This window comes from Patagioenas fasciata, chromosome 20, assembly GCF_037038585.1.
Source record: "Patagioenas fasciata isolate bPatFas1 chromosome 20, bPatFas1.hap1, whole genome shotgun sequence".
NCBI lineage: Eukaryota > Metazoa > Chordata > Aves > Columbiformes > Columbidae > Patagioenas > Patagioenas fasciata.
In genome coordinates, this window is record NC_092539.1 from 6,654,989 (window position 1) to 6,674,063 (window position 19,075).

Here is a 19,075-nt window from a genome sequence, read left to right on the forward strand (position 1 = left end):
GGATTAAGTTTTGATTCCTTTAAATCTGAAGGCCCCATGGCTGCAGAGGTGAGTGCCCATCCCCTTCACCAAGACACACACAGATTTCAGGGCAGCTGAGCTTCCACACTGCTTTATTCCCCACCCCAGACGTCTGAATTGCCAAGAACTCATCTGCTGCCAGGCTTGTTGCAGCGCAGAGTCCTTGGCTGGACCGTGCAGGCAGAAAGGTGCAGCCGTGCTGCTCCCAACAGCAGCCAGACACTTGGTCTGGTGGCACTGCCAGCTTTAGTCCCGCTGTGTCTTGGCCCCATGTTTGAAGAGCTGCTTCCCTGAAACAGTCCTCAGCTGACAGCAGGGTCAGCGGTTTCCCTTCCCTCAGCTGTCGCTGGGCATCTTCACAGCCTCATCGATGTGGGGTCTCAGCGCAGACAGAGAGATCAGCAGCGCTTCCTGGAACAGGGCAGGCGGCAGTCAGAACCACGGCTCTCTGAGGAGCACTGGGCAAGCCACCGCTCTCTGCTGAGGTGTCACCGTGGGGAACAACCCATGCGCCACCTGTGTCACCGCCAGAGGCAGAAACGCAGCACTGCCCTGTGCACACAGGCCCCACCACGTTATCAGTCCTACCTCAGTCCGGATGGTTCTGCTGCCTTGGCCAGGACAAGTGTTCAGGTAGAAGTCAAACAAGACGCTTGGATCAGTGACCTCCAGGTTTGGGTCCACATCAACCCCAGCTTCCAAGCCCTCAAGACCCCCAAACACGACAAGGGCATGCCTGGGGAGAGCAGAGGGCAGGGTGAGACCGGCTCCTAACCACACACTGAGGCAGATGCTACAAGGTTTACACACGAGAGCTGTTCATGTGCTTTGAACCTTCAAGGGGATTAAGAATTGGCTTCACATAAACAGTTCTCTCTATCTGCAAGAAGCAGACTCATTTCTTTTGTTCAGGTACCCAGGTATGTGGTCAATCCCCTCTGTGTCTCTTGCTGACAATGCCCAGTGCAGCCCCCATCCTAACAAAGCCCCACAGCGCTTGGCCAATGCAACAGTCCCTGCTACCAACTCCAGAGAAACAAGTAAGGCATTTGGCCCTGTCCTGGGGTTTTCCTCCAGCTTCTGGGATGCAGAGAAATGTGCTTGGTGTAAAAGGGAGCAGCAGAGCACGGGAGGGAGCCTGCAGGTGAGTCTCGCAGTTTAATATAGGAGTGCTCTTGCCTGGGAGAACACCAAGGGCACGGTGCAGCTCTGCTGCCTGCACCAGCCCGCCCTGGGGGCTCGGAGTGGGGCCAGGACACAAACCTGAAGGAAGGGAGAGTGGCCTGGTCCACAGAGCTGCCCCTCTCTGAGGTCCCAATAGAGAGATCGTAGCCTTCCTTGAACGGGCACTCTGAAAAGACAGCGCCTGGGAAACAAACGCAATACGGAATTATTCATGTGGTGCCCTCACCCACACTGTGTGTGTCTCCTGGACAGCCCAGAACACCCCCCAGGTGAGTGGCAGCAGCAGCAATTGCTCTTCAGGGCCACGAGTACATCAGGAGACAGACAACGATTCCTACAGAATTCCCTTGCTGCAGGAATCTCTGGCACCTTTCTCAATTGCAGCAGCTGTTCCTCAAAGCTTAAACAGGTGCCAGGAACTATTCCTTGACTAATGGAGGTCAAATCAATCAGAAGACTGGAAAAGGATTTTGCAGGGCTCCTGAGCTCAGATGTCACTGCTGGCTTTGATGTGAATGAGCAGGAGGTCCTTATCATGGAAATGGAGATGTACCGGCTGGAGATGGAGAGCACCAACTCTCGTCTCCTTCTACAACGTGGACATTTGGCACAATGGTGAGCAGAAGTCCAGGGCAGAGTACTGCTGGGTGACTGGGGTGATTTACACCTCTAGTTTTAGCCCTTACATTTGGTTGCCACGTGGCTGCCAGCTGCACGTGTAAGCTGCCTTTGAGACAAAAGAGATTTCAAAGATGTTAACGTGTGCTCAGATGTGCAGCCAGTAGGCCTGAAATTAGTGTGGAAACCTAGAGAGAGCAGAGAACATTGCAAATACTTACTCAAGCAGGAGGCGAGGCGGACACTGTAACCCCAGTACAAGCCTGACACCGTCCGAGGGTGGTGTGAGGACACGACGGTGCCTTTCCGCACTTTGGCTTCTGAAAGGGATGCAAAGAGATAAACAACCCCCATGGTCTCCTAGTGGCAGCTGCATTTGACCAGTTATACAAGGCAGCTTCTCCCAGGGTAGAGCACCAACTTGGTGTACAATCAAGAACCGCCCTTTGGAGCACATTCTGGAAAGTGCGCAATTATGTTTGGGCTGTTTATTGTTGGTCAAAGAGCTGCCGGTTCTTTCCAGTTAATTAGGGAGGTATGGTAAGGGTGTTATTAAATCTGTGTGTGAAGGGAACTTGCAGAGCTGTTGTACCTTCAAACATTGATAATCTGAAGGGTGGCACATAGAAGGACCAGCTCCTGCGGGACTGAAGTTCAGGGATGCTCATGGAGCAGTGGATTACCTGGCTTCTGGGGTTCCTCCAGGCGCACGGTGACTCGCAGACCGGGGTTCAGCTGCTTGTCGATCTGCACCTCCTGCAGTGACAGTCACCATCAGACACTCTGGAAATACTGGGGAAGGAAGGCAACTGTCTGGGGAAGTGGATCTGTTCTGGCCTGGAGCTGCCATGAGGAGCTCTACAATCACTGTTACTATCAGGCATTGGAACAGGCTGCCAGGGCAGTGGTGGAGTCACCATGCCTGGGGGGGTTTAAAAGACACGTAGATGAGGTTCTTAGGGACACAATTTAGAGGTGGACTTGGCAGTGTTGGGTTAATGGTTGGATGTGATGATCTTAAAAGTCTTTTCCAACCAAAATGACTCTAGGATCAGAGTCGGTGTGGTGCATGCAGTGCAGAGCCGGCTCAGGGTGACTTGGGTCTCAGTCTGACTTATTTTGCTGCTCAAATTTTCAACTCCATCAGTGAAGCAATGACATGTCGGAATGGTCAGCCCTGCCAGGACTTGGAAGCTATAACCATTAATGAGCCAGAAGGGACAAGACAGCAACAGCATTAAACCCCACACCAGCCTGCTATGGCCTATAGAAACCCAGCAACAGCCACCCTGCCTGCTCCAAATCCACCAGAGACACGGGGGAAATGAGTTTGGGATCTGTGGGTGACAGACATACCTTCCTCATCCCACAGTTAACAAAAGAGCCCCTGCCTGGCTTAGTCGGCCGGTCCAGCACTACACCTTCTCGGTACTCCGAATCCTCGTCCACCCGCATGTGGTGGGGGCTGTCCAGGGGGTTGAGCAGGCCTGGAACAGCACAGATAGAAGCAATTGCTAAGGAGACGATACAAACTGTGGGATAACAGGTGAAAGTACAACGGCTCCGCTGCCCCCTCCCTCTCTGGTCCGGTATACCAGAGCACAGCACCTTGCCTGTGCTCTGAAGTGGAGAAAAGTTATTCAGTTCTGGGCATCCTGTGGAAAACAAGAGCCAGAGCTCAGGAAGGGGGAGCCAACAGCTCGGGACAGAGACAGCTGCATCCTTACCTGCAAACTGCAGATCCTCATGTTTTGGGAAAAAGGATTTCCTCAAGTACCTGTTACCAGAGAAGGTGGAAACGTGAAAACTGTTGTTTTTGTGGAATCCAACCCTCCATTCTAGCCCCGCATTAACTCAAAGGCACCTCCGATTCCTGATCTACCTTTAAGGTAGCATGCAGTTTGTATCCTGCATTCACTGCTGTTGTTTCAGTTAAACAATCAGATCCTGCATAACTCTGCAATGCAGACAGTTTGGCCCTTGCTTCCATCACCTCTGGCATGCGATACCATGGCAGTCAGCTCTGATGCACAGTCTGACCACGGTGCACTTACTGAGGGCACTCCAAGTACTGCAGGATCCGAGCCAGCTGCACGCAAGCCTTGCCTCTCCTCCCGATTCCTTCAAAGTCCCCCTCCACAGTCCTGAAAGAAAGCAGTTTGTGAACTCAGCACGAGATCGTACAGCCCCAAATGGTCAAGTCTACAGAAGACGAAGCTTTGCTACTTAATCTGAAAATGGCAGCAGGCCCTCCCTCCACCCCAGGAAATACACGAGCCACCTTGTAAAAGGGCTACTCCAGAGGCAGAGATTTAACAAGTCATATTTGGAACTCTCTGTAAGCCAAATGCCTTTTTGCAGCCTTGCTTTTCTTTTTTTTTTAATCTCTACATGTTGACACAACCTGGCAGTTGGATGCACTCAGCTGGATGCTACAGGATTGCACAGCTTGGCCAGTGAAATCAGATGCAGGGCCAGGTGAGAAGCTGAAGGAACAGGAATTCATCTTCCATAAGGGTATAGGTACACCCTGTCCCTTCACAGCAAGAGCTAAGAGCATAGGAGGACTTGACTTCCTACTGTTTTTGTTGTCCGTATACTGGGATAAATGATCTTCATTGCCAGGGCAGTTAAGTTAACCTCTTTGCCCAGTGGCATAGAAGTCCTAGTAATCCTGGCAGCCCAGAGAGGTTGAAGCATTCGCTTGAGAACACGTAGTTCTTTTTTGATCTCGGCTTAATAAAAGACTGAAGAAGCAGAAAGCAGAGAGGAAATGCTTTCTGCAGAAGAAGGCGGCTCCTCCTTACTTTACGTCTTCTCCATGCTCGTCAAACACTACAATCTCATCCACGCAGAAGATGGCACAGGCCCGAGCGATCTGTCCGGCGAGGTACGTGCGCAGCTCCAGCGACTGGGCGTTGTTGAGGATGGAGCCCGGCAGGGCCACGCTCAGCGTGTGGTGTCGCCCTGGGGAGCAGAGTGGGGTCAGCCGAGCCTCAGCGTGACAGCTGCATGCACGGTGTTTTATTCACCGTTTCAGCTGTAGTTGTGTTGGGAGAAATTGGCAAACTTTGTTTCTTAGACTTTTTTTAACCACAGGTTTTCTCTTAAGGTCTCACGAGTGCACACGGCAGTGTGTTTGTGCCTGTTTATGCACTTGGATTGATCTATATTGGATCTATGAAGCTGTGTGTCACCTTTCCTAGGGATATGTAAAACTGGTTGGCTTTTAACGACCGAGTTCTCCCGGCTCTTTCAACCCAGCCCCACAGCAGCATCACCTTTATCCTCCTTCTGCTCCTCCTGCTTCTCTGCCCGTTGTTCCTCCAGCTCCTGCATCCGCTGTTTCTCCAGTTTCTTCAGGAGCTTCATCTCCTTCCATTTCTTCTTCTCGGCTTTCCCTGGAACGGAGAACAACGAGCTTGGAACAACGAGCCCTGACCGCTCAGAGCTGGGGGCACACGGGTTAGGGCTGCACCCCGGTTTGCCCGCCCGCCCTCGCAGCGGCCTGGCCTTACTCTCCTGCTTCCAGCGCCGCCAGTCCACCTTCCTGTCCGGAGCCTGCGGGAGAGAGCGATCGTTACGGCCGTGACCGCCGGGTCCCCCCAGGGGCCGCCCCGGTAACCGGGCAGCCACCGCGCCAGCCCCACCTGCAGCGCCTTGGGCCGCTTGGCCGCGCCGCCGTCCGCCATCTTCCGCCCACGTGCCGCGGCCACGCCCCCTTCCGGGCAGTGATTGGCTGGAGAGCGCAGGGGCCCGCCCACAATGGGGGCGGAGGCCGGTGTCACGTGAGCCAATGGCCAGGCAGGAGGCGGGGCCAGGGTTTAAATCGCCTGCGCGGGATGAGAAGCTAAGCAGGGGCTGTCCTGGTCTGCGGCGGAATGGGTGACCTAGGGGACACTGCGGGCGTGGGTAAAACCCGGACGCCTGGCCCTGGGTGTATTTGCACAAGTGCTGTATGCGTGGTGAAGGACAGGGAGATGCGCCTTGCCCCTTGCGGGGTGTGTCAAGGCCTAGAGCGAGAGCCCACGCACATGGGGATGTTGCAAGTGATCTTTACGCTAAATATTCAATCTCATGGTTGTTTATCTGTTTCGGTGGTTGCAGCTTTCCCAGTATTTGGCATGTGTGTAGGTGCAAGAGTCTTCAGCAGGACCCTCACCCACCCAGGCTGTGCAGGCAGGTGAGAGCAGATGTGTCTCCCATGGGTGAAGGCAGCAGGTGCGTGTTTGCCCCCTTCCCTCGCCCCCGCGGGTCGGTGCAGCTCTCACTCCAGGGGAATTGGTCCCACCAGCTGCAGCCCCACACAGAAAACCTGCAGAGCTGCTGCTCGCTGGCCTGGGTGGGACAAACAGCCACCACAGTGGGATGCAATGCAGATGTTGCACAGGTGGCTGCGTTAGCCTTGTAATCATTACAGAGACAGTTACTCTTTAGTAATTGCAATAATTACTCTTTAATAATTTAACTGCCATAAATACTTATCGCATAGTCCGTTGCACATAACTCCTGCATGACTGATGATGCAGGTTTACATTCCTATCCAGGTTAAAATTGAGAATGATGCAAGAATTAACTTTCAAAACACTGCTTACATTGCCCTACCACCCAGCAGCCCGGCGAGTGGGAGGCTGTGTGGCCAGGAATGGCCCTGGGCCACTGTGTCCTTCCTCCCCAGCCACTGCTTATGTTCGTCAAAGGCCTGAAGGTTTTGCTTTGCAGCCTGTGCAGTGCTGCTGAAGCCTGATGAAGCGCCAGGGATGGTTTGGGGTGCACTGGGAAGGTTTGGCAATAACTGGGTGATACACAAAAGCCTATTTTCTTGGGGAAGCCAGTTACCAATTCTGCAGTCACTTTCCCCAGAGATGTACAGAAAAAAGGAGAAAGGAAAATTGTTAATTATGGGAAGCAGCATTTCGCTGGGTTTATAATTTTCAGGATCATCAGAATCAACCTACTGGCAAGTGGTGATACTGCATGTTCCCATGGGGAATGTAGGTGCTGGTGGAAATGCTGGCCTGTGTCCTGGGGTACATGAGTGGGTATGTGGAGCAAGACAAGCCAGTAACCCCCCAAACAGCCTTAAAAGTAAGTCCTGAAAAACGTTTTCAGAATTCGGTGGTGGAAAAGACCCCAGGAGCGAACCTTACCTTGTGTCTCGCTGGATGTATCCCAGAAATGATTAGCAAAGTCTTTATACATAGCAAGAAGATACATCAAGTACTGGCAGCACATGCGAAGACTCATGTTTTGCAAGGAACAGTGCAACCGTTTCACAGTGACAAAAAGTGTCCCCCAGACCCTGGGCCTGGCAGATCTTAACCATTCATCTGACAGAAAATGTAGTTGAAAGCACAAAAATAAGGATGTATCAAAGTTTGTAGCCAAGCAAAGGAAGAGGAGGAAGAGCAGTCATGGCAGGTGAGGACCAAGAGAGCCTGGCTTTCTCTCCAGTGTGCTCAGGGACTGGTTTTCTCCTGTTTCCATTTCTGCAATATGTCATTTGCTGCCTTCAGTGTAGCGTCCTCCTAAACAGATACCACAGGTTTGGTCAGCAGCTTCCAGCCAAATCCCCTTTCCCTTCGCTGCAGACATCATTTATACTCTGATTATTACTCTCACCCTCACCTCCCTTCACATTGCCACATATCTCACCTTTGCAAAGCAGAACCGGATGAAATGGTTGTAGTTGTTCTTGTGTGCCCTGCAGTAGAAACTGGAGAGCGGGATGGTGGCGAGTCCCTGGGAAGGGGAAATGTGTGGAGCTTCCACTTACTGCTGGGAAGTCTCAGGGTTGGGCTTGTAGATGCCCTTGGTGCCCTGTCTGCTTGTTCTGCCTGTGCTCAGCTTGCTCGAGCTGAGCTCAGCTGCTGGTGGACACCCTGAGCACCCCCAGACGATCTGCCAGACCCGGCAGTGGGATTGTGCTGCTGGATCCCACAAAGGCACAAGCACACCTGGGGCAAACGCAGTAGAGAGAGGCAGATACATTTACCTTGTTCTTAACCATCCACTTTACAAATCTGGAGTCGTAGGGCTCATCGGAGTCGGGGACATCGGGGACGTCGGATTCTGCAGGAGAAGCACAGTGATGTGGTGGTGGGGGCTGCTGCTGTCTGCCTCAACCAAGCCCCAAACCCATGGCCTCTGTGAGCTCGGAGGGGAAACACGCTGTTTGTTGTCCATCCTGCTTTGGCGGTGGTTTATGCAGGTTTCTGTCCCTCCTGGTGGTACCACTCTGAGCTGCCCCCCCATCCTCAGCCCTGCCTGTGCAAAACTGCAGCCGCACAGACTCACTGAACTGGGAGATGTCTGCCACCAAGAAATATGTGCCCTCAGGGACGATGGGTTTCATCCCCACAGCGTCCAGGCTCTGCACCAGCCAGTCTCTCTTCTTCTGCAGCTCCTTGGAAAGCTGGATGAAGTAGCTTTCTGGTTTCCCATAGAGCTCGAGCTCCCTCTGGAAACCCTGAGCCACAGCCTCCTGCGAGGAGAGAGGAACCTGGTGGTCAGATGGTCAAGGCTTGCTCGAGAACTGGAGACTTCGCTCTGATGCAATTCACAGGTGATTAGGGAGCAGGGGGTGGATTCTCATGGCACCAAGCCATGCTCTCTGCCTCCAGCCCCCCTTGGATATGCCAATGCAAAATAAAGAACATACCGCAGGCAGTTGGACTCTCCCCTTCCTCCCAGTCATGGGGTGACTGCAGGGAGAGGGGAAGGAGCCTCTCCAGGGCACTGCACATCACCCTGTCTGCACCTTTCAGGTCAGCCGTGAGCAGAAGGACCCTCTCTCCCCCCTGCTTTGGGGGTTTGGGGATTGCAGAGCCAGCTGCAGCCTTACCTGGGCAACCGTGGCACAGTGGTACACGGAGTTTTGGTGCACGGTACGGATGTGCTGCAGGAGCCGGTTGGGTCCCACTGTCCAGCCCACCTGTGGTCAGGAGAGGAGGAAAGTGAGAAGTTCCTGGGTAGCTGCTTGGGCTCCCCTTTCTATCCTGTGCTGGCTTCACTGTATTTTCCAAACAGAGCTATTGTAAAGCAGCTTTGGTACTTTCAGACCCTGAGGTTCAAAGCCGAGCGTGCAGCAGGAGTGTCCCCAGTGCCACGCTGTGGTAACGGGACCCCTGCCCTGAAGTGAAAGGATGGGAATGGGGAGAACAGAAGATGCCACACAGGGGAATTCACCTTCCATCCAGTAACACTGAAGGTTTTCCCAGCACTCCCAATGATCACCGTGCGGTCCCACATCCCTCGCAAGCTGGCTGGCAATGAAACAAGAGAGAAATGCCGATGACAGAGCTCAGCGTGCTCACTTCTGATCTCTATTAATAACATGGTGAGAGCTCTTTGCCCACCATAACCCATGGTGAACACCTGTGTTCACAGCACATCTTTCACCTTGATGAGCCTCAAAGCACATCCCAAGCAGACAGCCAGGTTTCTCAAGAGCATTTCTTTGTAATTAAGTGTTTCCATACACATGTACCCAGCCCCAGTGGTTCCCAGAGGTACCAAGCACCATCGCCCTGCAACAACGACATGCCCAGTAGAGCTGTGCGTGCAAGCAGCCTGTGTAATTTCCAGGAAACCCCAGTTAAATCACCAGTTCCTTCCCTGAAGATGCTGTACCCAGAGGAGCCACCCAAGCCCAGCCAAGCGATCCTCCGTACCGATGCGGACGTGCTCCTTCCCGTCGTACACCAGCCACTCGTACACCTCATCGCTGATGCACAGGACGTCGTGCTTCACACACAGGTCTGCGATGAGCTCCAGCTCCCCACGGCTGAACACCTGCAGGGACCGGAGCAGAGATGTCCCTGCCTCTCTGCAATGGTTGCAGCCCTGCCTGCACTGCCTCCCAAATCGGGGCAGGCAGGGACTGGCTGTAATAGTCTAATGGGGCAAAGCCACTGCCAGCACAAGCTTAAAACCACCAGAAGCATGGGCGCAGTGTGCGTGAGCTGAGCACCCCAGCCACAGCAAGGCCAGAGGTGTTACCTTGCCCAGGGGGTTGTTGGGAGAGTTCAAGACAATAGCTTTTGTCTGTTCGCTGAATTTAGAAGCCAGTTCAGCTGGGTCCAGCTGCCAGTCTGCACTAGACATCAATTTTCCATCTTTTGGAGCTTTCTAGAAAGAACAGAGGAGAATCTTGGCTTGCTTTGCTACCTCTGCATGTTGCTTACCATTCACCTCTTCCCTCCTCAACTGCTTTGCTCCCACTCACTCACCGGTCTCAGTGGGACAAACACGGGCAGACCACCAGCCATTTTCACCATCGGCTCATAGCAGTCAAAGAAGGGCTCAATGATTATCACCTGGAAGAAAGGGACACGTCAGTGCTCTCCTGGCCCTGCTCAGACCTTCCCTGAGGGGTGCAGACAGCAATGGGAGGGACAGGTAATTTTAATCCTTGAATTACTGTAGTGAAGAATCTGCATGGCCTGTGGGCAGTGACAGGGAAGAACACCACCCCTCAGCACAGAGGGGTTATTTTGCCTTGTGCAGAAAAGAGACAGTGCCCTACAGCAGATATTTTTTCCTTTGGATGCTCAGATACTGGAGAATGGGGATAAAACCATTTCTGCTTTGGAAAAGGACAATAAAAGCCAGCCTGCAGCTGCTGGCAGAGCCACAGCCAAGAAGGGCTCTCCTGGGGGAAGGCTGCCTGTGCAACAAGCCCAAATCTTGGGTTACCTCATCGCCTTCATCAACGAAAGCCTGGAAGCAGCAGAAAAGCGCCTGGTATGCCCCCACAGTCACCATCACATTGGTCATAGGATCCAGCTCTCGTTCAAGCAGCTTCCCGAAAAACTGAGCGAGGACCTTCACCAGAGGTGGGTGACCCTGTGGGGTGAGAGGAGGGGTCGGAACTGGGTTATAGAAGCCTCCTAAATCATGGATGAGCCCTTGGAAGGGTGACTGAGCATGCAGGGCATCTTCCAACCCAGCTGCTTGAAAAGCCCTGGTCAATTGGGGTGTTACAGCCCTGGGTGCAGGGGGCAAGGGTTGAGGCTGGGTACATGTTTTGCCTCATGTGGTTCGCCCCATTTATTGGTGCCTGGTGAGCCCTGAAATGGCCAAGGCTAACGGGGAGTGAGGGGGGATTGCCGAGGAGGGGTCTGTCCACGCACGAAGGCACGGGTGTACTGGTGCAGCGCGTGGTTCTCCCCGCTGAGGGCTCTCACAGCTGCCTCCGTCAGAAAGTCCGGTGGGGGAAAGTCAGGAAAACCCTGGCCCAGGTTCACCGTGGAGTAGGTGGCAGCCAGTTTGACAAGCTCCACCCTGGAGGAAAGAAAGAGAGAGAAAGAAAAGCATTTACAGTGGGTCTGAGCAGCACGCCCTGCTCGCCAGCGTCCCTTTGGAAGTGAGCGAGGTTGGTGTCCCTCCTGTGGAGCCATCCCGCTGCTCACAGCTGGATGGGACCAAGCACAGGTCATTTCAGACCTGCTTCAGTTAAAACAAGCACGAGGCACGATTGCACTGGGGGTGGTTGTAATTTGTACTGGAAGGAAACAGCCATTGTGGTGTCTGGGTGCATGGTCACCGATGAAGCCACTGCTGAGCAGACCAGACTGGGCAGGAGAGGCCTCTGGTTTTCAAGCTCATATCAGTTCTGTAAAATTTAGCATCTAGATCCTGTGAGGGTGTAAGAGGGAAAGGCAGGCTGGACTCAGCGCTTGGCTCAAACAAGAGCCCACTCACAGGCAGTTCGTAGCTTGAAACCAGGCACAGCAAGGCTTTGGGGAAAGCCCATTTAAATCTCCTCTTTAAGCACGCAGTTTTCCCAATGCCTGTACCTTGCAGGGTGGGAACGGCATTTGCAGCATCCCATCGCCTGCCTCTCTGCAGTCCCCTTAGGCTGGGCTTGAAGGAGATGGCAGGCTGAAGCCAAACTGAGATTTGGGTGCTGCTGGGGTCATTCGGGTGGATGGGACAGATGGGGCACAACGTGCTCCAAGGTGCCTTCCCACAGGATGGTGCGGGGCACCTGAGACAGCACACAAAGTGCAAGCAGCAGGTACAGAGCTGAGCCAGGGTAAAGCCTCCCAGGACAAACCTGCCCTGATGTGTTTCCTAAACAAATGTGAAGTAGCTGAGGGAAACCATGCTGCTCTGTGTGGCTGCAGCAGAGTCTATCTGGTGTCAGGCTGCCTTAAAACACACCTATCACCAGGGTAAAACAGGTATTCTCTTAACTCACCAGATATTCTTATCTATTCCCTCCAGCCTCCGAGCTTGCACTGGCCTTGACATTTTTGCCTGCAAAGAGAGAGAAAGAAAGTGAGCTTGAAGCTTTTACTAATGGCAATGGGGTCACATGCAAAGGGGACGTGGCCTCCCCAGGTATATTTTTCCCAATAGAAGGTGTGACCTTCAGTATTGCTTCATGGGCGGTTGCTGACCGAGCTCAGAGCAGTAACGCTGATGCAGTGGATTCTGGAAGAAGCTTCAAACACTTTTTATGAAAGACCAAACAGACAAGAGCCAGCAGAGGAGGATGTTTCATTTACAAGTTTCGACAAGAATGGAGAAAACAAATGGACAAAAGAAGGGTGAGTACACTCACTGGGGAGCCGGCGATGCCCGAAACCTCATTTTCAGTTGGAATAAATCATGGAGTCAAATGAGCTCAGCCAAGCTATAACAGCCAGGCCAATGACTCCAGCTCTCAGCCTTCCATTGCCTCCCTTGTCCTCTATTGGAAGAACCCTCCTAAAGACCACAAAATATCCCCTTTTCTTAGAAGAAAAAACTTTCTATTCCACACTACTCAAGAGGAGTAGCAGGAGTAGTATTTGATCCTACTGGAGCCCTTGGTGAAAGGAGTTGCTCTAGAACCCAAACAAACCCCTGGATTCTGCACCTGAAGTTCATGGCAAAACCAGAGAGCAGCTGGGGCCAGGGAAGAGGGGAACACAGCGCATGGGTCAGGCACTGTTTGCCTGACATATCTAATTTCCATGTGCAACCAGGCTAGGGTGAGTGGGAAGAAGGACAGCAGGAAACATTGAGGGCAAAATCCTCCTTCCAGTCGGATAAGCACAGTGGGAGAAAGTCAGATGTGCTCGATGGGGAATTTATCACGAGGATGATGAAAGGCAGCAGAGGCAGAATTATATGACTCGACAGCACAGGAAAAAGGTAACTAGACAGCGGAAGGCCTGGAAACTAGAGAGAAATGGTGCTCAATGCACCAAGAAAAGCCAGCATGGGGACATGAGGAGGGTTTCTCTGAAGCAACGAGCCGAGAAAACAGTAATCACCGCAGCAGATAAAATGCATTTGAACAGGGATGAGGAGGGCACGTGAAAGCAGCTGAGAGGTGAGGTGCAGAGCTGGGATGTGAAGGGACAGGGTCTGTGCTCTGCCAGGATTGTTGGGGGGATTCCACGTCAGCCCCCTCTCCCGGCTCAGCTGCAGCGTAACCCCCACTCACCTGCGCAACTGCCGTTCCCAGAGGGCCACACCACAATTTGAAAAGTGCCCCAAATATATTTTGCGTTGAGGTCTTTGGATTTTTTATCCAGCTTCGGCCCTCTCTAGGGATCTTTGCAAATACCTGGCAGAGCTATCTGTGTTTCAGAGGGCAGCGGCTGGACTCTGTGCTCCCCGTGGTGCCGGCAGCCGGCCAAGGGCGAGCAGAAGTCGCTGCGTCCCTGGGTCTGGGGGAGCCCCACTCCTCTCCCCCAGCCCCCTGCTTTGCTATTTCTGCACAAGCTCATGGGTATTATGGTCAGCAAGACCCAGTGCCTGAGCTGATTTTGGTGGGAGTAGACGGACTTGTGGCTCGGGAAATAAAAGTTAGCTGGAGGTGAAACATTTAATAGCTCCTGGCCCCAGTTCAGAGAATTTAATGGTGTTGGCAAGTGTGATGGGGGTCAGTTGGAATAAAGTGCTTTAAGCCTGGAAGTTCCCAGCTGTGAGGAAAGGTCTTTCAGGAAGGGAAATGACAAATACTTTCTTCCTTTGATGTCCCCTCCATCCCACCCCCAGCCTGAATGATGCTGCCATGGGCAGCTGTGCATCAGGCTGGAGCGCAACACAGGCTCGGGGACACACGGCGCCCAAATCTGTTTGAGCCCATTCTGCTCCCCAAACCAAACCCTGTGTTTCTCCAGCTGCAACCTGTCTGAGTCCCTGCTGCACATTATTCCCTTGCTCTGCATATTTGCATCTCCAAGAGGGATGCTGATATTTCCCAAGCACTTTGCAACCCAAGAGGCTTTAGCAGACAAGACCATGAGATGAGGCAAACTTCTTCTTTATGAAGGATGCTTATGAGATGTTCCTTTTAAACAGGCCACGTGGAAATAAGTGGGTACAGTGTGGCTTTTCCTGACGTGTCCTGTCTGCCACCGCTGCGCAGTCCATCTCCTGGGCTGTGAGCTCCCCCAGGACCAGGCTGCCAGCCAGGAACAGTCACGCTGGGCATTCAATACCTCGCCGGAGTACGAGCTATATCCAGCGCCGCTCTTCCTCTCCAGCAAGAAGTGACGCAGAGACGGTCCCGCTCTCCTGAGCATGCCACGGCTCCTGCTGTCCCACCGCTGCGGGCACGGACCTGCATTTCCCCCAGACACAAAGCAGAGGGGTGAGATAACCGCTCCACGGCTGCAGGGGCAAAGCAAACACTCCATGTACCCAGGGATAAGGCAGGTCCAGACCCAAAGCTGTGGTTATTCTGCGGGGAGCGAGCTGCTCTGTGTGTTGTCACTGCTATGTCAAACAATGCTAGGACTGTACTTTGTGCCCATGACACACACAAAGTCAGGATCATAAGGTCAATCATGGCCTCTGCCTCCTCTCCTCCCAGTTCCAGGTTACCTGCACTTTCCTCTGCACTGGGAGAGTAGTACAGACACCAGTGAGAGGGTGTTCTCTGGGAATTAGGTATTCAACCTCAGCTTTTGTTTGGTTTCATTGATCCAGGTATCTCTTACCTCTGCCCTTCCTCCCCTGCAGCACCTTCACCTTCCCACCGATGGGGCTGTGCCTGGGCAGGGCTGCGGGGGCACCCGGACCCTTGGGACTGGTAAGTGAAACAAGGGGCCTGAGGGATGTGCATTGGGCAAACCTCCTCTGCACAAACCCATCCCTTCCTCTTCCTACGTGTTTTTAAGGCTACAAAAAAAAAAATCAAAGCAAGAGTGCTACTATCTCCGAACTCTCAGTTGTTGCCGCTCCAGGCTGCTTAATCACAGGTTGTATTCTGATTAACAAGATGCCAGCTTCCATCTCCAAAGGGATTTTGGTGTTTAACTTTCCCTCAAGGCCCCAAATTAATTTGTTTGCCAGATGCAGCCTATTCCTTCACTGCAGGTCCCCTCAACTGTGCTACAGCATTGCTAACCACTAAAATAAGTAAATCTTTTGTTAGGTACTTGAGACAAAAGCAGTGAGTTTGGAGGATGCGTGCACCTTTATTTTTACCAGCCATGGATTAATTTACCTAGCTGACAAAAAAGAAATTAAATCGTGTTTGAAGCTGGCCAGCCCACAGGTAAGTTGTCAGTACTGCTGGGTGCACTTTCCATCCTTATGTGAAGAATGTGTGTCCCCATTGCTTGCAGATTGTGTTATTTCTAACACAAGGGCAAACCGACTGCCAGCTGAGACCAGTGGGGTTTTACAGCTCTTTGGCCAGGTGGGAAAAAAACCAGCACAATTATGGAAAAATGGGAAGCCACAGCAGAATATTGCTGGGGGCTGCAAAATACCCACCTGGTCCCTGTGGCAGGACAGCTGCATGTGGGGGACGGGTGCTGAGATGTGGGGGGTTGCTGCTTTGGGATGCAAAGCGAATGAGTGCTGGAATGAGGGGATTAACCCTCCGGGTGACAAAAGTGTGGCAGTAAAAAAGGCTTCACTGGATTACAGAAAACTACAGAGCTGGTGCAAGAGCTGGACACACGGCTCCTGCAGAGAGCTGGGTTGGGAGCAGCTGACCCAGGCTAGGGCAGAGGGCTCTTGCCTCACCACCCCAGCCCTGGGCAGTATTTTGGAACCGGGGTCAGGCACCAGAGAGTCAAAAACACTGGGAAGGGCTCAGGGAGCCTCTCACCTGGCCGGGCACTTCAGGCTGTGCTGTACGAACACTCCGGGGGCACCTCTCGCCGGGGTGGGGTGCACAGGACGGAGCGCGCTGAGGATTTCGGAGGTGACAGCGGAAAGGTCACCGCGGGGACCTGTTGCTCACCACCTCCTGCCCTCCAGCCAGCGGGCACCGGCCGTCGCCTCCATCCCGGTGCTCCCCAAGCACCTCCACAGTGCTGTGCAGGCAAAAGGCTTTGAGGACAAGGCCCCCTGACCCCATCACACCGTGGGGCGCAACACCAAAATGCACGAATGCAGCAGCCAGCAAGCGCGCACACGTAGGTGCAAGGCAGTTCCAAGAAGGGATGGTTTGGGGTAAAAACCAACTTACATCAAGCTTGGCCACGCTGCCTTACGCTGCGAAACTCCAGCACAACCGCCCAGGCTGCATTTGCACACATGCCGCCCTCTCCCCGGCTCCGAAACGCTGCAGCTCAGGCTGCGACTTCCTGGGAGGAGCCGCGGAGGCTGCAGGGCGGCAGGAGTCGAGTACAACACTCGGATGGGGAGAATCGTACCGGGGAGAAGGAGGAGGCGGGTGGCTCTCTAGATCACCGGTGAGGGAGGCGAGGGCTTTTGGGAGCAGGTCCCGTCCTCCCAGGGGCTTGGGGCCAGAGCTGCCAGAGGATTTTGGCTACCTGGGAAGATATCTCAGCATATTTTTTCAGATGGAGGCTCATACCGGCGTAGTTATAGCGGCATAATTTGTGTGGTATGGCTATAATTACTTTGGCATGGCAATGATGGAGCATTTCCTTTGAGTGGAGCCTTCAGTTTTTTTAAACATGATTTTTTAAAGTCAGATACTCTCAAATATTTCACTCCGTAGGCTTAATATTATCAGAGAAAAGAATAGATCACAGGTACAGGGGGTGAAGGCATCAGCATTAGGTTCGTCGGAGGATAATGCCCAAATGTCCACAATACAACCTAAAGCAGGATCCTGCAAAATCATCCAAGCCCTGGGCTGTGGATGGGCAGGGGGACACCCAGCAGCCTCCGAGGGGAAATTCAGTGCACGGATACAGGAGCTGAACTCTCCATCGGCCGTTTGAGAGGTGACAATTGCTGCAGTGGGATGCAGAGAGCAAATTGTCCTCTCCCAGCTTCCCTCTTCCCTTTGAGACAAGGCTTTATGGGCACCGATGAATCAGGTTGTGTAATTAGCGTCTCCCTTTCACAGTAGGAAAAAGTGAGGCACGGGGAAGGGGAGCAGCGGATGTTTGCTGTGCCAGAGGTTCCCGAATTCTGACGTCTGGTTGTGGGTCTCACATCATCCCTGTGTGACTAAACAGGAGGGAATGTCAGTGCAGGCAGAGGCAAACTCTTTGTTTGCTAAACTTCTGTTAAACACTGAAACAAACAGATGGAGGAAAACTTGTGTTTGGATGAATGTACAGGGCACGTCCTGAGCCAGCGAATGGCTCAGTGCCGTTTTTGCCTCTCCCCCCTGCTTTCTTCGCCCTCTCCTCCGCCAGCCTTGCAGAAAGGCAGACAGCTTTCTGTCAGGTCCATGGCTTGAACGGGCTCAGAGCAGGTGGGTGTGAGTGCTAAAGGTGCTGCGAGGAAATAGAGGACTGGGTAGGACCAGAGCAGAGAGAAGCGGGAACACAAAGGGATGGACATGAGCATGAGCCCCCACCTCCTTTGGCAGGATTTGCCCTTTATATTGCTTCAACAGTAACATGTAACTTCGCCTTAATGTCCTCTTGAAATTCAGCAGAAATTGGTGGATAATGTGCACGTGGCCAGTGAGGAAGAGGACATTGCCTGGCCTTTTGGGAGCTTGTGCTGTAAAACTCAAGGAAAATTAGGACCCTCTCTTTTTTCAGGTCATTTTAATTTAACAAGTGCATCTAGATATGAACAATTCTTCTTAATAACAGGGTTTTTTTTTAAAAGTCTAACTACTGCAGTGGTCTGATGAGTGCATCACTGTCTCCTGGCAGAAGGGACCACAGCTCCCCTGGTACACGTCCTGTGCCGATGGCCACAGGAGGATGCTAAAACCTATAATGTTCCTAGAAAGCCACACATATTCTTATTTTACTACAGCAGTGATCACTGGTGTATACAAGTTAAAATTGGCCACACTTAACCACTCAGAACTGCCTCTTGTACACTAATGACATTATAATTAATGCCTTTGAACCCTCCTTTATGAAGTTTTTAAAAAAATGATGCTGCCCAATGTCCTCCAATGAGTCAGCAAATGAAAATAACCATATAGTGAATCAGCCTCTTTTTTCAGGTACCACAAAATTACTGTTGGATATATCCTCATAACACATGGGTGTTACTATTCCTGCTGCAAGGAAACAAACGCTGTATTTTTCAGTGGCCTCGGTTTGGTGAGCTGTTGTTAGAGAAATGGAACAGGGCTTTCGAAATATTCCACTTTAGAAATGTCACCTAGGTTGGTTCTTAAGGAAAAAGTGGTAAAAGCTGCAATTTGAGTCTCTTATTGTTAACTAGTCTTGATGCTGATATTAGTTGTATCCACTATTTTTCATTTGAGGCATCCAGCGAGATGTTCACCAGACTTTCTTCACTGAGCAGTCCAGGTGCCCCTGGTCCCTAAATGGAGTTGATGTCACTGGTTAAAAACTGACACAAGGTGATGTTTGGGCATTTTTAACCCTTCTGTGTTTCCACAGCAGGGATACCAGCCTGAATCAGGGCCTGGAATTATCCTTGTTGGGCCTGGCTTTCCTCTCTGTTCTTGCTGAGGGACAGAAGCTGTGAGACCGAGTTGCTGTACATAGAATTATGTTAAATTAAATCATAGAAGCCTTGATGATTAATGGGTCATAAACCGTAATAAAGAGGTGGGGCTATTTTTTTTTTTAACAGAAATAATAATTCTGTACTCCAAAGTCCTGCTGTCCCACCACAGCAGCTGAAGGCACTCAGCTCCTCCACCTTTCCCTTCGCCTGCCCAGCGCTGAGGCTGGAATTGTGGCGGCCCCTTTAAGGCGTTCACCATTTTGCGCGCTGCCCTGCACCAAGATGGCGCCCTCGCCCTCACTTTCCCCTCTCCCTCCCCTCATCACCTTGCCGATAGAAATGCCGCCCGCCCACCCACCCTTGCCCTGCACAAAGATGGCGGCGTGCCCGCTCGTCATGCCCGTTCTCAAGATGGCGGCACCCTCCT

At 52.5% G+C, this 19,075-nt stretch overlaps 2 protein-coding genes across 6 annotated transcripts; both read right to left on the reverse strand.

Annotated features, from left to right (window-relative positions):
• Positions 1-96: 96 nt before the first annotated feature.
• Positions 97-5,557, reverse strand: SPOUT1 (SPOUT domain containing methyltransferase 1). The gene is made up of 12 exons (XM_065854206.2): positions 5,475-5,557; positions 5,343-5,385; positions 5,106-5,225; positions 4,632-4,791; positions 3,879-3,968; positions 3,552-3,601; positions 3,181-3,311; positions 2,508-2,580; positions 2,046-2,144; positions 1,285-1,387; positions 610-757; positions 97-432 (listed from the first exon to the last, which is right to left on the reverse strand). Exons 1-12 carry the CDS (start codon positions 5,514-5,516, stop codon positions 358-360), a joined length of 1,134 nt encoding a protein of 377 aa, XP_065710278.1. The 5' UTR covers positions 5,517-5,557; the 3' UTR covers positions 97-357.
• A 699-nt stretch (positions 5,558-6,256) lies between these two features.
• Positions 6,257-16,363, reverse strand: KYAT1 (kynurenine aminotransferase 1). Of its 5 annotated transcripts, none has more exons than XM_065854202.2 (14): positions 16,253-16,363; positions 14,268-14,389; positions 12,029-12,087; positions 10,959-11,109; positions 10,522-10,671; positions 10,056-10,142; positions 9,826-9,954; positions 9,498-9,618; positions 9,013-9,089; positions 8,669-8,758; positions 8,122-8,308; positions 7,820-7,896; positions 7,480-7,566; positions 6,257-7,352 (listed from the first exon to the last, which is right to left on the reverse strand). In XM_065854202.2, exons 2-14 carry the CDS (start codon positions 14,349-14,351, stop codon positions 7,284-7,286), a joined length of 1,368 nt encoding a protein of 455 aa, XP_065710274.1. In that variant the 5' UTR covers positions 14,352-14,389; positions 16,253-16,363; the 3' UTR covers positions 6,257-7,283. The 5 variants fall into 5 exon arrangements, with proteins under 5 accessions (XP_065710274.1, XP_071673542.1, XP_065710275.1 ...); XM_071817441.1 differs by lacking the exon at positions 16,253-16,363 and adding an exon at positions 15,890-16,130; XM_065854203.2 differs by lacking the exon at positions 16,253-16,363 and adding an exon at positions 14,470-14,529.
• Positions 16,364-19,075: the final 2,712 nt, after the last annotated feature.

What these genes read in the sequence shown, in the direction of transcription:
- KYAT1 (XM_065854202.2), bottom strand. Translation starts at nt 14,351, where the DNA reads ATGCTCAGGAGAGCGGGACCGTCTCTGCGTCACTTCTTGCTGGAGAGG. An exon ending in ACCAGTACACCCGTGCCTTC is followed by an intron (nt 10,672 to 10,958) that starts GTGCGTGGACAG and finishes CTCACCCCACAG; the next exon opens with GGTCACCCACCTCTGGTGAA. An exon ending in ACTGTGCCACGGTTGCCCAG is followed by an intron (nt 8,309 to 8,668) that starts GTAAGGCTGCAG and finishes CTCTCCTCGCAG; the next exon opens with GAGGCTGTGGCTCAGGGTTT.
- SPOUT1 (XM_065854206.2), bottom strand. Translation starts at nt 5,516, where the DNA reads ATGGCGGACGGCGGCGCGGCCAAGCGGCCCAAGGCGCTGCAG. An exon ending in TGAGGATCTGCAGTTTGCAG is followed by an intron (nt 3,312 to 3,551) that starts GTAAGGATGCAG and finishes GTGCTGTTCCAG; the next exon opens with GCCTGCTCAACCCCCTGGAC. An exon ending in TTAACTGTGGGATGAGGAAG is followed by an intron (nt 2,581 to 3,180) that starts GTATGTCTGTCA and finishes CTGTCACTGCAG; the next exon opens with GAGGTGCAGATCGACAAGCA.